General features: G+C 37.8%; 2 protein-coding genes across 2 annotated transcripts in view; one reads left to right on the forward strand and one right to left on the reverse strand.

Annotated features, from left to right (window-relative positions):
• The window catches only part of dve (SATB1_N and homeodomain domain-containing protein dve), an 897,131-nt gene that overhangs the window by 116,617 nt on the left and 754,584 nt on the right, over positions 1–25,930 (forward strand). The gene's annotated exons all lie outside the window — the stretch shown is intronic.
• On the reverse strand, positions 575–24,051 carry LOC135701876 (solute carrier organic anion transporter family member 74D-like). Its single transcript, XM_065222815.1, has 7 exons — positions 23,418–24,051; positions 2,505–3,070; positions 1,767–2,439; positions 1,561–1,702; positions 1,295–1,417; positions 915–1,234; positions 575–848 (listed from the first exon to the last, which is right to left on the reverse strand). Exons 1-7 carry the CDS (start codon positions 23,693–23,695, stop codon positions 680–682), a joined length of 2,271 nt encoding a protein of 756 aa, XP_065078887.1. The 5' UTR covers positions 23,696–24,051; the 3' UTR covers positions 575–679.

Raw genomic sequence — 25,930 nt, forward strand, 5'->3', positions numbered from 1 at the left:
CTGTGCAATATTTGTATTTTTGGTTTGCAAATGAATATGATCGTTCCGTTTTCCATACATTTTCCCATACACAATTTCTTAACAAATCATGTATGCTTGTATATGTATATGCATGTCTAATGTATGCTTAGGGTAAAGGCGGTAAATATCGCTTATACGAATATATTCATTCCGCTTAAACTTTCTTGCATACAGGTTTTTGTAAGAACTGCCATTACATTTGTTGTAAGCAAAAATTCAGAGGATGTCAGAAATCTGCACTTTAATTTGATGGTCATGCCATTTGTTTTGCATGTGCACTCAAAAAACACATGTTTTATGGTTTAAGTGACAGCTCTGTAAGATAAACAATAGAAACGCAAATTGTTTATGAGACGTTGTTCTTTATTTTGGGCCATACGTTATCCATTATGATGACATAGGTCCATATTTGGTTCATTAATTTATGGATCAGTTAAAAGGGCTTCAGACATACTTGACAGTAAGAAATTATGTGCGATTGGAATGAGTTCGATAACTAATTTTGGTCATCTTTTTTGTTTATCAAAAAACAACTTTTGTAAATATTTTCAGATTCTATTATTACTAAAAGCATAATTTTTACTAATTTAATGTACAAATAAATCTTTGGAATGTTCCCAAAACATACGAGCTATTCTGAAGGATACGAAGTCTTCTGTTACTTCGGTCGATCTGTTGTGATTTCTTCTTCCTTTTCGGCCATAGCAATTTCCTTATCCTTAACTTCTTCGTCAAAAATCTTCAAATCTTTCACGTAATACCAAACACCGCAATCGACTAGCGTCCCCACCAGCACGAATGCTGCCGCTATGAAGTTCAAAAGGTACCTGAAAACAGAAAAAAGTGCGATGAATATTACATCGTAATCTTCATGTTTCGAGATGTTTCCATACCTCAAAGATTCTCCGTCATACAACCAGCAGTTCCCTTTGCCGGAACAAGTCTTCCCCCATACCAAGCAGGTCTTATCCAGAACCAAACCAAAAAAGATCGGGCTCGGAATGAAGGACAAAAGACTGAGCAGCATCATACCGAAGCCCATCGATACGGTTTTATCCTTTTCGTCGACGCATCGCACCGATACCAGAAAGTTACTAGCTCGACCCGTCGCCCCGGAGAACTTGAGGAAGCACATCACCACCAAGAACGTGATGAACTCCTTCTGGCAATCCATTGGACAAGGTCCTGCAAGAGCTTTGCCACCTTGGGGTGCCTGGAATGGGTTCCGTGATTAGTTTACTGTCCTTGAAGAAAATAGAAAGCGGATTCATACCAGCGCATCATACGTGAGCGAATACGGTGTCTTCAAGGTGCTGTTGGAGGACAGTAGCCTTTCAAAACTCGGATTATTGGTAGAGTAATTCCTGGCTGATATACAAGAGCAATCATCGTAAATCTAAAAGTGGAAAGGTAAGGGTAAGTGTAGTAAATAAGGTTGTCCTCTAGGATTAAAGCACGGGGATTGATAAGATAAGAAAACTCTCCGGTCACTTGACCAAATAGAAACGATAAAGATTATTCAGGAGGCCGGTCATTTACCTTCACGTCTCCCGATTGATACTGTTGCTTGCAACCAGCGTGACATGCAGAAATGTAGGTGTTACCGTCCTCTCCGCAGACAGGTGAATATTTGACGTAGTCGCATTGGCAGTTGGAATTGCACGTTGGAATAAGGTCAGTACTGTAAAAGCAAAATGGTTTATAATGAAAGCTACGGTGAGGTTTATTGCTGGCTTAAAACTCACGCTGACGAATGATTAACAATGACAGAGTTCTCTGCGGCCGTACATCCGAGGAAGGCATATGTTACCATTCCAGCGACCGAAAGCAGTCCTACCATTACGTTCCATGCAGCCATGTACCGGGCCCTTGGTTTGTATCTCGAAATGACAATACCGGAGAGCAAAACTCCAATAGCCGAAAACAACAATGCTACCGTACCGGTCACCAAGCTGGAAGTCGAAGCCGACTGTTTGTATTGGGTTTCGATGTACTTTGGAGTAAAGATCCAGTATGGCATGAACCCGAAGAAGTAGAACACTGAAGCAATGTTATTCAGCATCAGGATCCTGTTCTTCACCAATCGCTTGAAGGTCTTCAGCATATCTTTGAACGATGCAGGTAACTCGTCTTCCTTCTTAGCTTCGCTGAGTTTCATTCCTAGCTTCTGTTTCTCAGCAGCGATTCGTTTCCTTACAGCCGCCCTCGGTAGTTGCTTCGGGAACATGGCCATGAACAGCGCAAAGAAGGACAGAGCTAACCCCAGCGCAAGCCATCCAATCCACCAAGCTCCCAGCCATCGAGGATCGTTATTGGTGATAGTAGGAGTCATTGATGGACTAATGTACAGCTTCAAGCAGTAGGAAGCCAGGGTGTAGCCAATCGCTGGTCCAAGCATTCTCAGGAAATACGATACACCTTAAAATGCAGGAAAAGAAATCAATTGTAGTAAAGAGCGTCATTCAGTTGCAACAGATACTCACTAACCAGAGCTGGAGTTTTCGACTTTTTAATGTTGTCATCCATGTACGAAACACCCAGCGTGTAATACAGTGAACTTCCGACACCGGATATGAATTGAGCTACAAACAGCACCACCTGGGGCGCAATGTTACCTTCCTCGATTTCGCACTCTGCCCCACGTGTCCCATTGCTCCGACACAGTGTCTTCGCTTTCTGTGCTTCGAAAACTTCTTTGGTCTGATCTTCATCGTAGGTAGCACCAAACTCCGTAGTTAACGAAAGGGCGGCTTCCCCCGGCCCGTACAGCAGATGAGGCAGTGCATTCAACCAGCAAAAGAGGACAATGGTAAACAGCCCGAAAGCTATCCACCGAGGACGGTGCCCCTTGCCGGCGTAGTAGCTGAGAATGGCCGATAGGAACAGCGAACTGATGTCGTTGCCCACTGAGATGATGCCGGTGTTTTTGCTAGGTATTTTGTATCGCTTCTCCAAGGTGGTGATGGTACCGTTGAAGTACGCGTAAGTAGCGGAAAATATGCACCCGACGACGCCGTACAGGAAGACGTAGGCTTTTTTGTTCGCGAATCTGGGCATAAAGAAGAAGAAATTTTGAATTAGTTCAGTAGTTCTTATTTTTCCATTGGCAAGGGTCCATAAAGAAACGAATAAAAATGATAGTTTTTTTTTATTAAGGTCAATTCTGATAAGATTTGTACGATTCTTTATTATAAGAAGAATAAATTCTTAGGGTAAGGAGGGGAAAAACTTCGATTAGACGTTTTCTACAGACTTTTTGATGATGTAAGAAGTCTCCCCTTTGTCCCCTCCCCATGGACATGGAGGTTGACGGTACTGAAGCAAAGGGTTATGTTTAATTTCTTTATATTTGCAACGATGATGATTTCCTATAGTGACACATATCACCTTCTTAATGCTTCAGTATGCCTCAAACGATTAATTCTTGGTTGTTAATAGAACTTCCTTGATGAAATCGGCTGCTTCATGCAGACTGAGCAATTCTGATTATAATATCAGATTTGTTCTGTATACAGAGGAACTGGGAGGGCCTATTAGAAACTTCTCACCAATAAAATAATGATCTTCTAGTAAATTTTGCACATAATTTTAATAATATTTTATTTTTTAAGCATATTATTTTTGTTACAGTCAATTAGCATTAGCATACGATACAAGACATTTAATATTACTTGCTCGTTTTTGCGTTAAATAATCAATATTTATTTTACTTGTAATTACCTTTGAAAGTTTTTTTCAAGTTTCTTTTTTTTGTGATCTGTAAATTTTCCCAGTTTGGTTAGAAGTTTCGAAGCTAACGCATGTCCACAGGCCCAATAGAAAGATAGGCAGAAAAAGTGTATCATGAAGAATCGTTGCATGCAGGGTTGCTTTCACTCACTTGCTATAGATGAGTGATTTTCGGAGTTTTGAATTCGTTAGATGTTGTAATGGAGATTTGTGTTGTTGGATGCGGGAGGAGATTTGGTGGCGGGTGTTTGACGCATAGAGCCTGTCAATTTCGATTTCAGAGTGCCGCAGTCGGCGGTTTTATAATTCGTGAGCGCTCGCGATTCGTAGAATCGTTGATTGTGACTGCGACTGGATTTGGCGGGTTTTGTGTGTCCGACGCTTGCTTTTTGGCCTCTTCTTGTGTCTAACATGTGCAGAGTATCATTATAGCGTCTAATGGTTTTAAAATTTCTGGTTGCGTGAAATATATTTGTAAGAATATCTTTTTGAGATTTTAGAAGTCACGTTTTGTTTGTAGTTTATATTTTATTTCTTTCATGTAATTATCGTAAATAATAGTTATTCAATAATAGATAGTTCATCCATATATTCGTACTTTGACGCGAAGCGCTGTGGATTATAAGATGCTCGATGACCCTCGAGGGATCGATTTTGCTTACTGAGCAGAAAATCGTGGATTTAACCCCAAGCTCTTCCACAGCACAATAAATCGCCACCATCATTTGTATATTTGATATTGAACATTAACCTCGGAAACTATTTGCATATCAAGTGAAAACGTAGTCCTGTATTGTCGCGAAGCGTTATGGTTCTGAGATGCTCGATGACCCTGGAGGGATCGTTTTTGCTTACTGAGCAGAAAATCATGGGTTTAATTCCAAGCTCTCCGTCATGACTCTTAAAATTCATTATCACTAAACAAAATTAATATGTTCTATCGATAGCCGGCTATCGAGAGATTAAATAAACAACAAATAAACAATACATACTTTTGGTTGCATCGCCAACTTGAGGTGAATCCTAACCGAATACCCTACCCAACCCTCCAACTCCGTAGCACTTATGAGGGTGTCGCTAAGTCGGTGGCCTCTCGTTAAGTAAGTACTACATCAACATTTCCTTCCCTATCCCTAGTTATGGTAAAGATGGGCGTGGCCGGGAATAGCGACAGTCATGCTTCTGTTACTCTTGTTTAGATTGGAACCAATGTTTACTCCTCAGCATTATTCCTGAAAGTAGTCTAACTGAGAATTTTAGAAGAGACGTGAGTGTCGCTAGTATCCAATCTACGAAGTATATCATAACAACGCTAACGCTAACGCTAACGCTAACGAAAGAAGTCTCCCCTTTGTCAACCTATCAACATGGTTATGGAAAATTCCATAGTTACAGAATCCAAATTTCCCGAATGCCACCTAACGAAAGCAATCGAAGTGAATGGTTCATAAGATTGAAATGTAGAAAGTGAGAGACTGAATTTTGAAATTGGAAGACAAAATAGTTAAATCTTAAAGTTTTTAACAATTTCACAAACATTTTCAAGATACTGAGGTTTGGACATTAAACTTTCTGAGAAAAAAAATTTGTGATTAGAATTCCGCGTAAATTTTTAGAAGACTTGAATCATTATTTAAAATTATGTATTTATTCGTCAAGAGCATAATATAGAATGAAACATTTTTAGTTTGTTCATTCAGTGTTGGTTCCTCGGATAGGCTTCCATAGCGAGCACAACAACTTCCCTTGGTGCTACCTGCTACGTTGTATCCAACAGAATTCTTGAGCAAATAAATAGCCAATTATGAGAACGAATTAAATTAATGCTATGCAGAAATATAAAAAATTGAACTCTGAAGATAGCTCTTAAGAAATTATGGAAAGTAATAAATTTATAGGAGTACTTCAAGGAATTTCAGGTGACAATTATATTAAGTAAAGGGTGTCCCACATCAAATTGCATCACGAAAAAACGCTGTAGAAAATTACATAGTTGACCGATCCTTTTCAAACTTGCAGACAATAAAATTCAACCCATTAGTAAGCTTTTGGCATATTTATTTCATTCAACTTCAATATCATAACCGTACGCTCGCACCTTACGCATAACTCCACTCATAAGGTTCTGTACAACATCTGGCTGCAGCTTCTTCTGTACGGAAACCCACTTTTTCTTCATGTCTTCCTCAGATTTGACCTCCTTGGGATGCTTCCGTAGTGCCTACTTCATAATAGCACAGTATTTTTGGATGGGCCTTAGTTCCAGTGCGTTGGGGGGAGGGGAGGGGGTCCATGTAATTGGGTACGAAAGTGACCCCGTTGGCTTCGTACCACTCCAGGACAACATTTGAATAGTAGCACGAAGCTAAATCCGGCCAGAAAATCGTAGGGCCCTTGTGTTGCTTCAACAGAAGAAGCAGACGCTTCTGTAGACACTCCTTGAGGTAGATCTCCCCGTTTACAGTCCCGGTAGTCACGAACGGCGCACTCCGTTTGCCATATGAGCAGATCGCTTGCCAAATCATGTAGGGGAATTTACGTATTCTCGGCAACCTAAGCAGCGACCTTATTTCCATAGCCTTTTTCTCTATGGAACGCACACATATGCAGTATTGGTTTGTTTACCATCTTTTGCTGCCAGCTGCTCTAACAATTTCAGTCGAAAGAATTGTCAAAAACTGTTTTGAAACGCTTTTACAAAGCTCCAATCTTCTCTAGTGAGAGCGAGTATTGTCGGCAACCAGTTTTTCTTCGGCAACCGTTCCATTTGAACTGCATGTAAATCTGCTGTTCTATTATCGGCAACTCGAAATCAGCTACAATTTGTAGTGCGTGTGTTTCATTTCAAGATAACCCTGCTAGATTGCTTTTTCTCAGTGGTAAAAATATAGTCAAATTGAAGCTGAAAGCATAAAGAATCGTTTGCATGCATTCAGCGAAGTGTTTTCGTAAGAAAATCCAGTGAAAATAGTGTTTCAATTTGGGTTGCCGAAAATAGTCTGTCATGCCGAAGCCGTCATTTCCCCTATTTCTGGGCAAACTTTGAAAGTTTCTGCTTCCTTACTTCCTCCGAAACATCGAACTTGTGCTGGGCGGTGAAGAACAATAGCCCTGGAAGCTGCCGGAAGTCCGCCTTGACGTAAGCCTCATCATCCATGATGAGACATTGAGGCTTCGTCAGCATCTGGGTGAACAGTTTCCGAGCACGTGACTTTCCAACCGTATTTTGCCGTTCGTCTCGATTTGGATCCTTCTGCACTTTGTAAGAATGCAGTCCTTCCCGGTCCTTGGCTCTCTGAATGAAAGACTTGGACAGATTCAACTTTTTGGCCACATCCCTGACCGAAGCAGTGGGATTCCGCTTAAACGCTTGACACGATGGGAGAGTTGAGGATTTTCCAGGTGCTTGTGCAAAATCAATTCACGACGTTGCTTTTCGGGTGACGCCATTTTTGCCAACTTTCGAAAAACTGACAGCGATAAAAATACAGTGTAAACAATACACTCTAAACTAATTCTACTCCAATTTGCAAGAAAATACCCGATGGTTAATTTTTTAAAGCGTTTTTTTTTGGTGATGCAATTTGACGTGGGACACCTTTTATTCTAGGCGAATTCTAAAGATAGTTCAACAGAAATTCCGAAGCAATTCAGGAGAGTTTCAGGGAATTCCGAGAAGAGCCTTGGTAAATCATTTCAAGAAAAACCTGAAGATAGTTTGATGGATTTTATTATCATATAATCGAAGATAATGTAGGGCGGAACTTTCAGAGTAATTTCAGGAGACTCCCAAGAAAATTCTGACCCTGAGTAAGATTTCAGGACTGTATACTTCAAATACGGGAGTGCTATTTCAACTCTAAGGGACTTTTCAATTTCAGCAGAATAAAGGGGCATTCGTTTTACACATTAAGATACCCCACAGAAAGGTTCTGATCGTATAAATTCGATACTTGAACCTTGTCTTACGAGTAAATCAGCTTTTTCATATCCTTCGATTCCGCAATGGCCAGGTACCCAGTATAGATAAACCTGGTTTTTGACTGACAGTTGCTTCAAAAATATTATGCATTCCCACACCAGTTTTGATTGGCATGTGCAAAATTCTAGTGCATTCAGTGCTGAATATCCAAATTCGCATGTGTCGATAATTCCTTTTTAGACAAATATATACACACTCTAAGATAGCGTATATTTCTGCAATAAAAACAGTTGTCCATCTTCCAATCGGAATTGAAACGTTAAACACAAGGCTTATCATTCCAGCCTAGTGCTATCATTCATTTTTGAACCAACTGCGTAGAAAATAATTGATCCTGTTGAAATAATTGACCGTCCTAATTCCCATATTCCGCTGTTAGCTTTAACAACTTTTTACGATATATCTAGAATTAGCCTTTTTCCATCCAGTCTTCGTTCATTACTACTAATGGATTAATAAAAGGTGGTGCAAGGGGTCTTAGACAAAACTGCCGAACGATGAGCTTTTTCATATAACACATATGCTTCTATAAGTAAACATTGCACCGTAACGTGGGTAGATCACCTTTTCACCTACCACCGATTCCTAGTCCTGACTACTTCAAACTAGGGGAACTGGATTTTTCAGTAATCCAAGGAACACATCTTAGTCCTTGTTACTTGTTATGCCTTGTTGATAGTGACAAGACTCGGCTTTGTCTACCGAGGATGATCTTGAAACAACGAAAAAATGAGTTAGTTGTCGTCATCTATGTGATTCCTAATCTTCTATTCGTTGTCCCCTAGTTTGAAGTGGTTAAGACTAGAGTTCTGATGCATGGTCATTATCGGTGCCATTGATTATTTTTGTTGCTAAGGAATCCAATTTTGAATGACAAAGGGGCGCGCGGAGGGAATTTCAACACACCGAAGGGTTTAAATAGCGAGACCTTTCAATTAGAGTCGTATCCTTGCGATGAATGCAAGAATTACAATTGTAGAAAAAATCGAATACTTCATCATTTCTCAATAGTGATATACGACATACACTAGACTAAGGACACGGGATATACTAAAATAGATCAAATTACTGGTTGCAGTGTTGCTAGGTCCCAAACAGAAAAAAGTAAACACGTGATTTTGTGACCCTAAGGGCCCAAGGGGCCAAAAAAGAGTCCATTTTACGGTGTCTTCACTCATTCTTGAGGATATATGGCATAATGACGTTGACTCATATGGACTTACACTTACATAATGATGTATCGTAATTAGTATGCTTGCGGTGATAGATGTACGTATTGTTGATTATTCTTGTTAAATTTGGATATTTTCAGATGATACCGTTCAGATTCGAAAAAGCAATAATTACAATATTGAGTTTTCGAATCTGAACGGAATCATCTGATGATATCCAATTTTTTTTATATTTAAATCGAAGTTTTAGATAGCAGCACACATCACGCACGTGGTATCTAAGTGAAGTACTAATTGATCTTGCCATTATCAATGAAAACCATCACGATATGGAACGAGAAAGTCACCTTCTTTAAATCTTGGAGATCAGGGGCCTCATTGGGGAAACGTTTTTCGTATGAACGCTTGTATAAAAATAGTCGTTTCGGCTTGGTTCTATAATGTTGCCCAGTTAACAGGAAGAAAGCAGGCTGCATCACTCAGAGATATGCTGAGCACCTCAATATCTTGAATGGGAACAAAGAACTTTTTTTTTATAAATGTGGTAGAAATTACAATTTCTCCCTTAGCTCAGTCGGTAAAGGCGCAGCTACAAAGCGAGACCATGCTGGAGGTCGATGGGTTCAATTCCCGGTCCAGTATAGGAATTTTTCAGGTTGGAAAATTTTTCGACCTCCCTTTGATTGTACTTGCCAGTAGTGATGGCATAATCATCACTCAAATGATTTTTTTTCCCGCTTTGATAGGCTCTTAATATCACGCGTGACATTGGAACAAAATATCAAGCATGATATTGATTTTACAAGCTCCTTTGATATTGCGAGACTATTCACAACATGTAAAAATGTAGACGCAAATCTGATTCCATTGCACATCGTTTTCGTAGAAAGAGAAAGCATAGTTTGCCATCTCTCTTTACTCTACACCGATGGTAGACACGATGTTACTGCTGCCAGCAGTGGTGAATGTTTCGGTTCGTGTTCGGGTGTAAAGCAAACATTTTGAAACTCAAACTCACCATAGTTTGGTGAGAATTGCAGTTGGTGAGTATTGTTTGCTTGATATTCAGAGCTACCGTATCTAAGCTTGTAATATCATCCACAGTTGAACATGCAAACAACAGCAAACATGTTGATTCTTGTTTACGAAAATCAAGTGAGAGCGTGCTCATTGGTGAGATTTGATCTTTTGATATTTTAACAACGCTGCTTGCCAGACAATTATAGCAATGCAAAAAGGCATCGAAAGCTCTCAATTATTAACTGTGACAGTGCATCCGGAACACTAAATTGAGAGCACGCAATAAGCTAATATGCAATAAGCAATAGTTTGAAAGGCGCCGAAGAATAATAAGAAGGACAATAAGAATAAGAAGAAGATAGATTACAGTTTGCCATTCCTGAATTTTCCTACTTTATGAATTATTATTATTATTTAGCTTTATTAAGGAGGCTTTCAGCCTTGGGCTGGTTCGCCTCCACACTTTATGAACCCTATATTCATAGAAGCAAAATAGTAAATAGTTAATTAGGAGGCCATAAACGATCAAGCTGAGAGACATCATGAGGACTTAAAACGGCAATGGAACCATAGGTTAAGAAGGATAATTTCCAAAACCTGTGAAAGATTTTTGTGTGTGTTGATTTATTTCCTTTTAACTCCGTTATAATTGCTTATCTTTTGCTATTCATTTATTCGTCGTCAATCAAATGTAGACCAGCTTAATTTACAAAAACACTTAACATCTTTTTTAATTTTCAATCTCTGACGTACCTCGAAAAGAAACGTTTTTTAAGAGCATTTTTGTTCATTGTCAAATAAATTGTTTAGAGATGAACTAGCAGGGCTGATAGCACCAAATATATCCAAAAATAGTGATTTTAGTGACTAAAATGAGTAAAAAAGTGACCATTAAGTGACTAAAATGAGTAAAAAAGTGACCATTAAGTGACTTTTAAGGCACAAAAAGTGACCAAAAAAGGAGACCCAAGTAGAACTTATTGAGCTCGAATTTAAAAATGTATAAGAAGATTTTAAGCATTTTGTCAATATTAGTAGTATTTGTTCTTGTATGATCGGTATCTGTTGTAAACAGACATGAGTGATTGATTTTTACACTAGCCTGCTGCTGGCTACTCTTTTATTTTGTTCAATTTTCAAGATAAATCCTTTTTTCAGTAAACCTGTTCCAATTCATAATTGTTGCTCAAAATGTGTGTTACATTTTAAACATTATGCTATGAAAATTCATTATAATTATCGTTAATAAAAACTATCGCTATTGTATGGTTTTTTACGTGTTTTATAATACAACAACCTATATAATCCGTCTTCATCTGCAGGAAAACACATCTAAATTTCAGCTGTTCGATGGAACACAACGTACCAAAAAGACTGGCAATACTACTAGCTTTCATGCGCATCCATATAGTATTTCATTTGAACAAATACCCTCAAGCTTTGAGCATTGAATGGCGAGACTGTGACCCTCGGTTGGTATTGTATACAAGCACTTATATGTTGTCAGTTTTCTTACAGACAGGGCTGCACATCAGTCCCATATGAGTTTTTGTCAGCTTTGAGCTCGCAATACTATTCGTTATCTAATGGCATCTCCTAATGCATTACTCTTATTAAATTTAACCGCTTCGTTTAGTGCACTATTGGAATTATTGTAATTGGTCAGAAAAACTGGAGCGATTATCCGGTAAAATCCATTTCCTTTCACAACTCTTCAGTATCTATTTTATGAAAAATATTGATTAAATCAAACGGAAACTTACCAATTACGGAAGCACAGCAAAATCTAACATAAAGGGTGATACGGTCAAAATTTGGTCAATATCAACTTGACGTATTTCTTTCAATTTTGCATTTAAAAAACCTGAACACCCCTCATTTTGAAGGTGTGTGTGTGTAGAATGTTGCTTCTATTTTGATTTTGGAATTCACTCTTCAGTTGTCAAAATGCCGTCCAAGCAAGAAGAGCAGCGTATCAAAATTTTGCTCGCACATCGCGAAAGTTGGCAAAATCGCTAAAAGTTGCCAAATCAACCGTTACAAATGTAATTAAAGTGTTTGGGGAACGTTTGTCGACAGCCAGGAAGTCTGGATCGGGGGAAATCGAAAACCGGAAGCCGCTGAGACGACAAAGAGAGTTGCCGGTAGTTTCAAGCGAAACCCTAACCTCTCTCTCCGAGATGCCGCAAATAAGCTGGGTGTATCGTCTACAACCGTGCATCGAGCCAAAAAACGAGCCGGACTATCGACTTACAAGAAGGTAGTGACTCCAAATCGCGATGATAAACAAAATACGACGGCCAAAGCGCGATCCCGGAGGCTGTACACGACGATGCTGACGAAGTTTGACTGCGTGGTAATGGACGACGAAACCTACGTCAAAGCCGACTACAAGCAGCTTCCGGGACAGGAGTTTTATACGGCAAAAGGAAGGGGAAAGGTAGCAGATGTTTTCAAGCACATGAAACTGTCAAAGTTCGCAAAGAAATATCTGGTTTGGCAAGCCATCTGTACCTGTGGCTTGAAAAGCAGCATTTTCATAGCTTCCGGGACTGTCAACCAAGAAATTTACGTGAAAGAGTGTTTGAATAAACGTCTGCTGCCTTTCCTGAAGAAACACGGTTGTTCCGTACTGTTTTGGCCGGATTTGGCATCTTGCCATTACGGTAAAAAGGCCATGGAGTGGTACGCCGCCAACAACGTGCAGGTGGTTCCCAAGGACAAGAACCCTCCCAACACGCCAGAGCTCCGCCCAATTGAGAAATACTGGGCTATTGTCAAGCGGAACCTAAAGAAGACCAAAAAAACTGCTAAGGGCGAGCAGCAGTTCAAGGCAAACTGGCTTTCTGCGGCGAAGAAGGTGGACAAGGTGGCTGTACAAAATCTGATGGCAGGGGTCAAGCGTAAAGCCCGGCAATTCGGATTTGGAAAAGTGGAAGCCCAACTGAATATTTTTCCTGAATTTTATACTAATTGAACTTGAAAAAGAAATTTAATTTGATTTTTTAAATAAACGATTTCACCGATTTACACGCGTTTTCCCTTGACCAAATTTTGACCGTATCACCCTTTATAGTCAGATGTTCCAAATTAAAACCCTAAAGCTGGGTTTAGACAGGACAAGTCAAAAGATCAAGTCAGTTGAATTCAACTGACTTGAACGCGAATTGAACGTGTAAACCATGCCATTCAACTGACTTGATCAACTCACTTGAATTGAAAAAAGTTGAACCAGGCTCAACTTTTCAAGTCAATTGAATTCAACTGAGTTGATCATTTGACTTGCCTAGTTTGCTGGGTTTAGAGCATAAAGCTTTCAGCATCCCATAGTGAACCACTTGTTTTAATTAACATTTTTTGCAAAAAAAAAATGTAAAATGAATGTCTATTTCTGGGTTGAATTTAATGTGATTCAACCTTATCTTGTGCTTCTGTGCCGAGATTAGATTCTTTGTTTAGTATGAATTTCTCCTTGTTTTCCAGTAAAAGTTTGTTATCATCCATCATCAGAACGTAAACAATCCTTCAGCGAACACTGAGTGGTCCACAAAAACGTAATGATGACTTCAACTTTGAATGCAGATGCATGGAACCAATATATTTGACTAGTTGAAGTATCAGGTTCACCTTATTAATAAACAGTTTAAAATCAACAATGAATAGTACATGAATCTAGTGACAGCTAATAGAGGATCCAAAATAGGGAAATTAGTACTACTTATTTCCGAAGTAGTTAGTTATAACAGTTGCTTTCTTCTTGTTGACTATTTCCTCCATGCTGTCAGCTGCTCGTTTTTGCGACGCTTGCTTTTTGCGCACTGACTCGACACCATCAAGCATGGCTTGAGCCAGCTCTATTTCAGCCATATCCTTGTTTTTGTATAATTTTCTAAAAATTGAAGTTTGGACACACAATTAAACACACAAAAATCATCGATTCACAAATCGCCTCGTTATTCAACAATGCTCCATGGAATCATTGATTTTATACATGAAAAAGGTTGAACATAGCCACTTCACCTAAAAAACACATAAAAACTATTAATATGGACTCAAACTATTGAAACGAAAACAGGTCTTTTCGTGCAACTCACTTTTTTTTTTACATATTTCTGATTCTTCTCTTAACTCAAGTAGGTGTCGCTACCGTACAACAACATCCCCGTATTCTAAAGATATTTTATTTTGGTGCAACAATTAGTTTTTCTCAAAAAAACAAAACAGTTTAGTTATGCTTAACCAATTATATTACTATATAAACTCACTTATATTTTTCTCACTGAGAAGATGAATAATCCTTCATTATGTGAAATTAATTTATTAAAATTATTTAATAGCTTTATAAATGTTCTTATTTCTTAGACTTCAGTAATTCACTTCAACGAAACATGCAGTACACGACAATTTTAGAGGGAAGCCCTCAGAACTTTATAGAAGTACTCATCACTTCAAGAAGTTCCATAGATATTAATGAAGTTCAGAGAAGATCATTGGGAGAACTTCAAAATTATTTAAGAACCTTGCGTCAGTTTATTTCAACAATATATAGTTTTAAAAAAATCTGAAAAATTAAGAGCAATTTGAAGGGTTTATTGAGAATCCTCCAGCATGTTATCTTAACTCAAAGCCTTAAGAGAAGATCATAAGTTTTCAGAAAGTTTTAAAGAACTTCAGGTAAATTTTGAAAATTTTAAAGATTTTCCTCAAATTTCAGAGAAGTCCTAAAAACTAATGAATTTTACAGAATTTTAAAGAAGCTTAAAAGTTTCATAGAAGATCCTAGAACATCAGAGAAAATTTAAGAATTTCAGACAACTTTATATATTGAGAGAATTTCTCCCAGCTTCTAAAAAAATTAAACAACTTTTAGAATCTGCCAGCATTTCGAAGAAGTCTAAACTTTTTTTTTAATCCTTTGGAATTTTTTTATAATTTCAATAATATTCAAAGCATATAAAAAAGTTCCCTGAATCTCAAAGAATTCCAAAGAACAAAATATTTCAAGAAAAAACTAACTAAAGAGAGGGTTAAAGTTTTTCATTAAATATCGCAGAACATCAAGGAAGTTTGAGGAACTTGGTAGAATATGTCAGAAGTTCAAAAAGCTCTTTGAGCTTCAGAGAAGTTTATTGATTTTAAGGACGAAGGGGTAGCGGGTCTTGAATTATTAAAAAAAATTACGCTAGAGGAATGCTCCTTTAGAAAATGTGAGGATTCAGGAAAAGTTCATAGAACTTTAGATTATTTTCCAGAACTTCAGATAGTTTCCTTGCACATCAATTTTGTTTTTCGGATTGAAGTTCTAGTTCAATTAGTCCAAATACTTAATATAAGAACACCAAGCTTCTCCAAAGCTGCTAAAATCAAAAGAAGCTCCCAGAATTGTAGAGAATACGAAAAATCTCACAAGAATATCCCAGCATTTTAGAGAAGTTCTCAAAACGTCATAGTACCTTCAAGTACTTCAAAGGATTTTCCAGCATATACCAGGTTCAAAATAATGCACAATATATCTAGCGTAAACCAAAATTTACAACACCGGTGTTGTGGTTTTTTTATAGTTCTAAATAAACCGAAACCAGGATTTCGGACTACGTTGAAGAAGCCCGTAGAAATGATGGAATCGAAAACAACCAAAAATACACTAACGAAAAACCAAAAGCAACATTTCGAACGCGGCAATTTCCGGGACACTTGATAATGTGGGACGTTTTGCAGGACATTTGGTAATGCGGGACAGGAAGGCGAATCCGGGACGTCTAGTCACTTTAGCGTATTCCTTACGAGGCAAGGAAAAAGTGCGCCGAACACCTCAAGCCGATGCAATGCAAAAGCGCAGTTTTACGACCATTTCCGCCATTTGGAAAGCTACCGAAAAAGTAGTTTAGTTGGGTGAGAAATGCACAATAAAAAAACGCACTAGGTGGGGTTATGTTTTATGAAATTTCTCTTGTCGTTGTTTTCACTGCGGAATTTTATTTTATTAACGAATAAAAGAAAGCGGATACCTCATTGTTCGGCGGTATGTTTGGGCGAATTTTTCGCCAGAAAGAGTAAGAATAACATTAATCTCACTCATCTTCATATGCTAGAACTCTTTACTCCTTGTGTGATTCATTCGTATTCATTCACTCCACAGAAAATCCCCATAAGGATCTGTCAACCTGTGCGCCATATTTCGTAGGCCCGAATAGAAGTGAACTTCAGTCAACATTTAACCTGTCAAAGCGAAAATAATTGACCGATATTCCTAAACAGAGCTATACATAGGTGCACTGAAAAAGATTTTATGATTGAAATTTTTTTTTTTCAAGAAATATATTTTGCGTTCTTTATTGAGCGCCTCCTTCGCTTTAAAAAAAAGTGACTTTAGTGACTTTTTGACGAAAATAGAGACTTTGAAGTGACCACCTTAAAAAAAGTGACAAAGTCACTAAAAAGTGACCCGCTATCAGCCCTGAACTAGCCAACGGCTAAAAATCTCTCTAATGAAATTAAAAAAAAAAATCAATTGTTTCATAATGTTTATTATAACAAGACATCATTCTATTTAAAGGCGCGTTCCTGGCATAGTTTGTTCTTTGGTTGTGAATATAAAACATATTTCTGTTTCTTAAGGAACGAGTGGGAGCATAAAAATTTAGATTTTCTTAAATCTCTGGGGCATTCACTCTTTGTGCTTCAACATCGTTTATAAAAGCTATCATTGCAAACTGCCCTCGCTTTTGAAGGGAATCCAAATTGATCAACATACATCGAGACTCATAAGATGGTAAGGGTAAACTCGTCCAGCCTAACTTTCTTAGAGCAAATAATAGAAACTGTTTTTGAACTGATTCACTGCGGTTTATATGAGTATCTTGATATGGAGCCCAGACTATACTACAGTACTCAAGGAGGGGCCTAACATATGCAAATTATAATGTTTTGATTGTGTATGGATCATTGAAATGAAAGTTAAACCTTTTAATAAACCCTAGCATGTTGCTTGCCTTGTATAATGTTATTATAATGTTCATCAAAGCTTAATTTTGAATCTAGTATAACACCTAAATCTCTAACTTGATTGCACCTTTCAACTTTGTTTTGTCCTATTGTTACATGTTCTTTTCTAATAATTTTCTTTCTTGTAAATGAAATGGAATTACATTTCTTCACATTAAGCTTTAATGAACTTTTTGTGCACCAAGTGTTAAAGTTATCAATTTCTTGTTGAAATACTACAAGATCAGACGTTTCACGAATTTCCAGGTTTCATGTCGTCTGCATAAATTGAGACATTCAGAATATTCAATATGTGCTCTACATCATTAACAAATAGAATAACGGTAATGGTCCAAGATGGGAACCTTGTGGCACACCAGATGTTAAATTGACTACTGACGACAAATCTCCTTCAAATCAAACTCTTTGTGTCCTACCGGTCAAGTATGTCTGAATCCACTTTAATAAATGTTGACTAAAATCTAACTTAGATAATTTGAATAGCAAAAGAGGGATATCAACTCTATCAAACGCTTTACTGAAGTCAGTATATAGTGCCTCAACATAATGTCCCCTATCCATTGCGTCAATAGAAAATGTTACAAAATTCAACAGATTAGTAGTCGTTGAACGTCCTTTAAGGTGATATTCTAAGGAAGTCTTAGCGTGAAACTTTAAAGGCAAAAATGTCAGCTTCCACAAAACATACAAATGTGAAATTGCTACTCCTTGTTTGCTGTGCTACTACAAATAGAGAGTAGCAATTTCAAATTTGTATGTTTTGTGAAAGCTGACATTTGTGCCTTTGAAGTTTCACGCTAAGGCTTCCTTGGAGTATCACCTTAACAAAACCATGCTGTTTGCCTGTAATTAAATGTTTAACTTGTGCAAAAACACTTTGATTTATTATAGATTCAAAGCAGGACAATATAGCAACTCCACGGTAATTTTTTGCGCCTGATTTTTTTACAATTTTGAAAATTGGAATCAAATATGATTCCTTCCAAATTGACGGTAGAAAACCGGATTCGAGAGAAAAGTTGAACAGCCAGAACAATGGCTTTACTATCTCCTGCGATACTGATTTCAAGAATACTGGTGGCTATCCATCTGGGCCAGCAACCCTTTGATGCATCCAATGTATTAAGAGAATGTAGGATTTCGTTGAGGGTAACATTATTAATTACAATATCTCTCATTGGCTCAGGAAGGTATGAGAAATACTGGTAATCCCGGTCTTGGTCATCATGACTTGTGTAAATATCCTGAAAAAACTCAGCAAATAAGTTACTGATCTTGCTAGTCGTTTTTCCTGTTTTGTTTTCTAGGTAAATTTTCGAAGGATAATTATTTCACTTCTGTTTGTCTCTAACAAAGTTAAAAATGATTTTGGGTCTGATTTAATGTTGTCTTCAACCTGAGTGTTATACCGTTCGTATGCGTTTTTTTTCAAATAAATTGTGATGTTACTATTATTTTGTTCTTTTTTATAGGTTTTATGAGCCATTTGTTTTCTATTTTTGAGATTATTTCTTTGCCTGTTGTACCATGCTGGAGTTTAAGATTTCTTTGATTTTTTCCTTAGCTTTTTCGGTACTGTCGTCTCTAATATATCGTATACAATTTCATAGAACATATCTACAGCCTGATCTGGGCTCGAATTTCTAATAAAAGTTTGCCAGTCAATAGAATTTAAATTGTTTTTTTTTCATAAGCTCATAGTTTGCATGTCTAAAGTCAAAATAGGTTTCCAACAAACAAACAGATACGTGTATTTGTAAATGTAAATCGTCCTAAACAAAATCTTCCCATCATGGAAAAAAGAGCAATTGTTGATAAGTATTCCTAATATTTAACGTTTAAATTAGACCACATATCAAATACAATCAACTCTACTTCTCCCTCGAAGGGTATCTAGGCTACTTCGACCACATATCCCATGCACATTTAGGTACCATAACTCGACATCCTTTTCTAACTCGTTGTTCGCTTGAATATCTATTTAGAGAGAGAGTTTGAAAATCTCCCAAATAGAGATAATAATAATAATAATAATATTTAGAGAGAGTTTAGCTTTCCTCCTCCTTTTCTCGTTTTCTCTCTTTCTCTCTCTTTCTCTGCAATTCATTTTTTCCTCTCTCTCCTTATCATATTAACTCAACCTAAATATAGCACTACAAGGATGCTGATTGCGATATATTAATATGTAAGTGTAAGTCCATGTGCGGGAACCTCGCAATGCCATATATCTCAAGAACGAGGTAAGATATCGTAAAATTAATAAAAAATTTTATTTGAAAACGTTCAACATTCTTCGTTTTGGACTGACGCCCCTTGCATCAACTCTAAATGTCATCGAAAAAAAAACTCAATATATGATATGTTACTTAATTAGTCCCAATAATCATTATCCACATGGGAAAACATGTCCACAAACGATTTTTTTTTAAATAAGCCCCACCTTGAGGGGCAGTCTTCGACATAGTTGTTTTGTGCTTAGTAATCTCAATCTTAGTTCGAGATTTGGTGAAATTTGAGCAATATATGGATTTATGGTGTGCAAATGAATAGGATCATTCCGTTAAAATTAAAAAAAATCTCCCGCAAACCGAGATTGTAACCAAACTCGTTCAGTTATGATAAAAACACTATCATAGAGGAAACTCCAAGGCCAGAAGGTCCCGAAGAAACGTGCTCAACTTTTTGGCTCAGCTCTGGTACTCTCTTCGGTCCCAAGCTAATCGATGCACCCATCGAAACATAGAAAAATCCACGAACCCCTCATTTAATCTGTCAAACTTTTATAGCGAATCAAAACCAACATAGTGTAGTACTAGAATTTCGACTAAAATGGGTTACGTTACTTGATTTACTTGGGACCGATAGGCTAGTCCAGTGCGAGCCAATTTAAATTCGTTAGTTTATATCGGTTGGTACTACTGTTTGTATTACATTTCCACTCTATAGCTTTGTCCACTTGAGACATATAAAATGGCCGTCTTCAACAATGTTTCTCGAAACAGTTTAGTCTACAATGTTTGCATATAATGTCCATCAATTTTAACAGGACATAAAAAAGTTTTTATTTCTATCTGAGTGTATATTCCCTTTAAGCAACACCGGTGCCGTCAGATTTCTGGTCAGTATTGTTCATGTATTAACTTGCAACTCCTAACATGGTTTACCCATTTCTAGCTAGGCCCAGTTTTGACCATATTGGCTTGAGATTGGTTTGTGCGTTAGTTAAAATTTTCAGACAGTTTCAAAAATTCTCAACTTTATAAACATTGTACTCAAAAAAAAATGGCACTTTCTTTTGTGTATAACTTTTTATTGCATGGGTAAAAATTGATAAAATTTTGCGTAAAACTAGTTAAGAGTGTAATGTTTACATGTGCAAAATCCCGTCACAATCTGTGAAGTGGTTATCGAGATGGCTTCCAAGCAAGAAGTGCTTCGACAAAAAATTATGGATACGGTCGTGGAAAATCCAGGCCAGTCCCACAGGTGGATCGCGTAACAGTTTGGAATCGACAGTTCGACCGTGTCCCGGGTGGTAAAATCGTCCAAGGATACCCAGACAACCCAGCGGCGAGCTGGCAGCGGAAAAAAGCGAAGACGACCGACCTCGTGAACTCAAGGAAGGTGAGGGATTACTTCAAGCGCAATCCGAACCTTTCGATTCGGAATGTGACCAAGAAGGTCAATTATTCCGTATGGTTCGTCCAGCGGACAATGAAGCAGGCAGTCATTTATGTTTTCAAGGTAAGGAAGGCACCTAACCGAAACGATAAACAGAATACGGTGGCCAAATCCCGCGCCAGGAAGCTGTACCGCGAGTTGTTGGTGCAGCCGAAATGCATTGGATGTTCCGGAGAAGATCCAAAAGCAGAAGGCCGACAAATTTGTAAAGAAGTACTGGCAGTGATCTGTGGGTGCGGCAAATTCAGCAAGCCGTACATAACGACCGACACCATCAACGGCAAAATATATAAAGAAGAATGCCTTCAGTAGCGCCTGCTGTCCTTCCTCCGATCCCACGAAGGTGACACTCGTTTTGGCCGGATATGGCATCGTGCCATTACGCAAAACCGGTGATTGAGTGGTAAGAAGCCAACTATGCTGTTTTTGTGCCGAAGGAGGCAAATCCGCCAAACTCGCCAGGACTTAACCCAATAGAAAAATTCTGGGCGATTATGAAGGGCAAGCTCCGAAAAACAGCGAAGGTCTTCCAAAACGGCAAGAATTTGGAGAAAGAGTGGATGAAAGTGTGTAAGAAAGATGGCGCAAGTGTTGCACAGGATTTGATGGGTAGCGATGATGGGTAGTCCAAGTTGCGGGTATTTAGTCTAGGAGAACAGGTTTGATAAACCAACTTTGCGATAACATAGCTTTATGTGTTTATTAATTCCTTGATAGTTTCGAAAATATCCGACTTAAAATGAATTTTTGGTGATAATTTTTTGTCTGTTGCATATTTTTCTAGTACTTTAGTCTTTAGTTAATAGTGGTAGCTTAAGTTTAAACCATAGTTTGCCTTCAAATTCCGACGTAAACCGACGAAATTTAGTAAAAAAAATTGAGTTCTTATGCATGAAACGGTGCTAGCAAAAGGATTATTTAATAATATTCATTGAGCCTTTCTGAAAGAATAAACTCGCGTGTGAAACTGCAGGCTGGATCGATTTTTTCAATGAATTTACCATTTGTATAGGATGGATCATTGCAGAACTAATCCATAAATTGGGAAAGATAAACTGATTTAGAACGACACGTCTGTTATTCGTCCTAACGTTTCAGCACTTGTTGGTGCCAAACTTGTGGTCAATACTTTGATTTTGGTAGATATCATTTTTTTCTACTTGCTTTTCACTGGCGGATTGACATGGTAGTTAGGGCCTGTTCTTAAACTACGTAGACAGTTTTTTTGGGATTCTTAACCCCCCCCCCCCTCACCATGCGTAGACAATTGTCCATACAAATTTAAAAAAAAAATTGTATGGGCCGTGGATAATTGTCAACCCCCCCCCCCTAAACTGTCTACGTAGTTTATGGACAGCCCCTTATTGAGTTTGAACGACTCGTTTCTAAATTAGAGTACTAGACTGATAAACTGTAATCAGAAATAGTGGGAAAAATAAAGTTTATTGAAATTAGGGGAAATGGCTTTAATGTTGGCCTATAGATCTAACATTGGGCCCATCGCTAAAATCAGTTATTTATTAATTATCTATTTATTATCTAGATGAACGCGTCATTGGGACAGTATTAATAGATATTTTTGGTCGCTATTGAAAATTTAGTCGATTGCTGGGGGCATTAGGCCGACATAACATCCATTTCCCCTACATTGATAGTCTGAAAAATACAATGGCACCTCAATGTGAAAGGATTCCAAGCGAACTATTTCCTTTATACTAATACATTGAAGTCTCTACAACTTGATACTAAAGGGACTAGTTATACAATTATCGAGGTATAGAACAATAATCCTATAGGAAATCACCATCGCAATTCCCGAAAAATTAATTATTTCTATGGTTCTATAACTCGATATCGAGTTAGAAGACGTCGAGTTTTTTTTAACAAGTCACTTTAACGCTCTTGAGTCATTCGTGACTTGTCCGGGTGGGATTTGATCTCGTGACTTTGGCGTGAGAGGTATGGATGCTAACCACTACGCCGGGGTCGCCCTCAGACATCGAATTGTAGAGAGATGCATGAAGATTTAGTAACAATGGAAACCAGGCTTCTTATTTTAAGGTAAGCAGTCATAGAAAGAAGGTGATCCATGCAATAAACTTAAATATTTAAGATTCAATTAATAAAGTTAGAAAAACCAGATCAAGAAAAATTATAACAAATAATAAAATCATAAGTGTGCTTTATAATTCCATTTGAGAAAAAAAAAAATAAAAACAAAGATAGTAGTATATTGAATAGCAGTACAGGTGACAGCAAAGAATATGAGTAAAGGAAGCATAGAAATATTGAAAGCAATCTGAATTTATGATTTGAAATTCTTAAATAGGAAATTAGGGAAAAATTTTGATATGTCATCCCAAATAACATTGCAAGCTTTATAGAGGTTTTAAAGCATTTTAAAAGCGTAAATCGTGGTCTACAGAACCTTCATAAATGCAATTGTTACTTGGGATAAGCTCAAACAATTTCTTCAGGCTTTTCCTGTAAAAATAACTCAGTGCTAAGTAGACATTTGATTACCCAATACACAATTGGAGTTGAACAATAGCAAAATAAGCCATGTTTTAGCTAAAGAACCATATTTTTCCTGAATAATCTCTTATTTTGTTTGCAATGTTTGCTGAGTAAGACGCAAATTGTACCAAAATTTGAGCTATGAATTGTTTACAGGGTTTATGGACACGTAAACAATGCTAAAGGGAGTGATAACATTATATTATTTACTGACTGATATAGAATCGAGAATCGTAAAACCATTACTGAAATTGTTCAACTTCTATTCGCCGCAGTTGTTCAATACTCACTTCTGCAAAAATGGCCCCTTGAATATCCAGAATCCGCATGTGGTATCCTGAGTCTGAGGTATATCCTTAAACATATCCTCGAAATCCGGTATCATCTTCTCGAACTCCGACCCAATTTTCGTGCTCTCACTATTTTTATAACTCTCATACTGTTCCGTGTGCTCATTCCTGCCGTCAGCATCGTTTTCCGAAAATTTCAACTCCTTCACATCACCATCAACACTATTAGTACTTTTTCCATTCTCAACCATTTCGGTGCACCTCTTTTCCGAACCCATTTTCACACCCACCCCCCTCGCTTCTGCCTGGATCGTATTCAACCGAGTTTTCCGAACGAGCCGCCAACAATCCTATTAACATTCACCAAGTCAACCGTTTCATCAACACCGTTCACACATCACACTCGACATATCACAGTCACTGTTGCTTCGAAGTATAATCACTGCGACAATTCGTTTCTGCGCGTTCCTTTCCTTGAAATAATAATCCTTCACATTTATCCCGTGGACTAGCTGGCAGCTATAACCTCTCTCACGCGAATGGGAACCACTTCACTTGACGCCCTTTACAGCATATGTGGCAGTGATTTTCACGCTTTTGGTCTCTTTTATAACTTAATTACCGATTCCGGGGGATTTGTTCGGGGGAGATTTAAAGATGCTCGGCATGAGAGGTGGAGGCGGAGGCGAAGGAGGAAGCGGAAGATGATGCAGCAGCCAGCGGTTTAGGAAATCTGTGGAGAGATAGCACTGTGAGCTTGTATTGTCTTTATTGCGCTACTGATAACAATGCCGTTGTCGTTGTCTTGGTAGATGATGAGTGGCGCTTGTCTTCCGCGCGCCAGTTGAAGTCGCTGGGTGGTAGAATAACGTGGCAGGAGGAGAGTGAAGAGTGTGCATCGGAAAGCAAATAGTTCTACTGATATATGATAAGGGATAGATCTTGTCTGGGTGAGATGCTGGCAGAGGCGCACTCTTGCTGGCTTAAGTGGAATGAAGAATCACGTTGCGGTAGTACGAAGGCGGTTTTTAAGAGAAAGATGGAAAGTATTTGCAAATAGGCTTATTTTGGGAAACTTTATCGGTCATCATCCTACTTTCCGCTAGAATCAGAGTCTTGATGTTTGTTGGAGCTGGATGCAATTTTTTTTTTTGAATTCCATAGTGTGCAACCACATTAAATGTGGTTAATTTTAAAGTTCACAGTTTTGAACAGTATTTCTCAATCTATGGGTTGCGTGCCATCGCACACAAGGCAATGACAGACGCAGAGCTGCCCTTCTTTCGTGATTGCCCTTCAGAAAGCGTGAGATACCTATTCTTATTTACATGAAATTGGAGGAATTGAATGCCACTAGCTACTTCTGTGTCATGTTTTTATTCTATTTCTCTAAACTTTTAGACATAACCTGCCATTTCAAGTGACTTCCGGTGAGCTACAGGCGTAAAATGTAGTGAATGATATGGTAAAGGCAAGGAATACTTCTAAGAAGAGATTAAATAAACTTCAGAACGTGAAAAAAAAAAACATTTTGATGGACCTTTTTGGTGACATAAAATACAAAAGTATTTCCCAATTCCCAGGAATTACCAAGATGAGTCATTAGATACATATTTAGAAAAGTTTATGTAAATTTAGGTGCTCTGAGAGTGACATATACGAGCACCAATTTTGAAATCTATGTGAGTCATAACAGACACGAAATATAGCTCAATCAAACTTACTTTTCGTCGAGCAACGAACTTTTCAGTCTCGGAGCACTTAATATTACATGACCTGTTTGTTTACATCTCATCTTTTATATCAAAGACGGATTCCGTCACGTGTAAAATTAGTTATTTCTTAGTGTGTGTGTTTTTCGATTTCTGGGTATTGGAGTTTAGAATGCATCCATTTACGCCGGATACGTTAAAAGCAATTAATAAAAAGATAAATTACGATTGCATTCATGACGAATGAGGTTGACTAAAAGTTGAGATTAGTTCACTCATATTCTTGAAAACTTAGTTAACTCATAGAGTGAGTAAAACTTCCCGAGCTTTGACATGTCAAATTTGTATACTTCTAGAATGAGTAAATTTTTCGTCGATTTTTGTCATATTCGAAAAGATTTATGAGGCTCGGAAAAGTACGTTTTCTAGAGTTTGAGTAATTTAAACTTAAATTTGAGTCGATCTTATATGCCATGCAGTGTAGAAATCCGTTAGTTACTTACCCAACAAACAATTTGAGCTTATTAAAAGCTGAATAAGCTATCAATTAGCTGAAGAAGCATATTTTTGCCTGAAGAAGCTCTTATTCAGCGCTCAATGTTTGTTGGGTAGTACTGGTCTTTTTGCACGGCAACAGCGGGGAAACGAGCACATCTTAGTGAGAGATTCAACTCCACCACCACCTAAATATGTAGAAATCGACAATCAAAAGAACATAAATATAAGCTTATTAATACGATTCTTCGTGCTTCGTGCTCAAAAAGTGTTGATGAATCAGGATCAGGGTTGCTGAAATAATTC

The sequence above is a fragment of the Ochlerotatus camptorhynchus genome, unplaced genomic scaffold (genome assembly GCF_037179485.1).
Source record: "Ochlerotatus camptorhynchus isolate MF236.1 unplaced genomic scaffold, CSIRO-AGI_Acam_v1.1 ptg000178l, whole genome shotgun sequence".
Lineage (NCBI taxonomy): Eukaryota > Metazoa > Arthropoda > Insecta > Diptera > Culicidae > Ochlerotatus > Ochlerotatus camptorhynchus.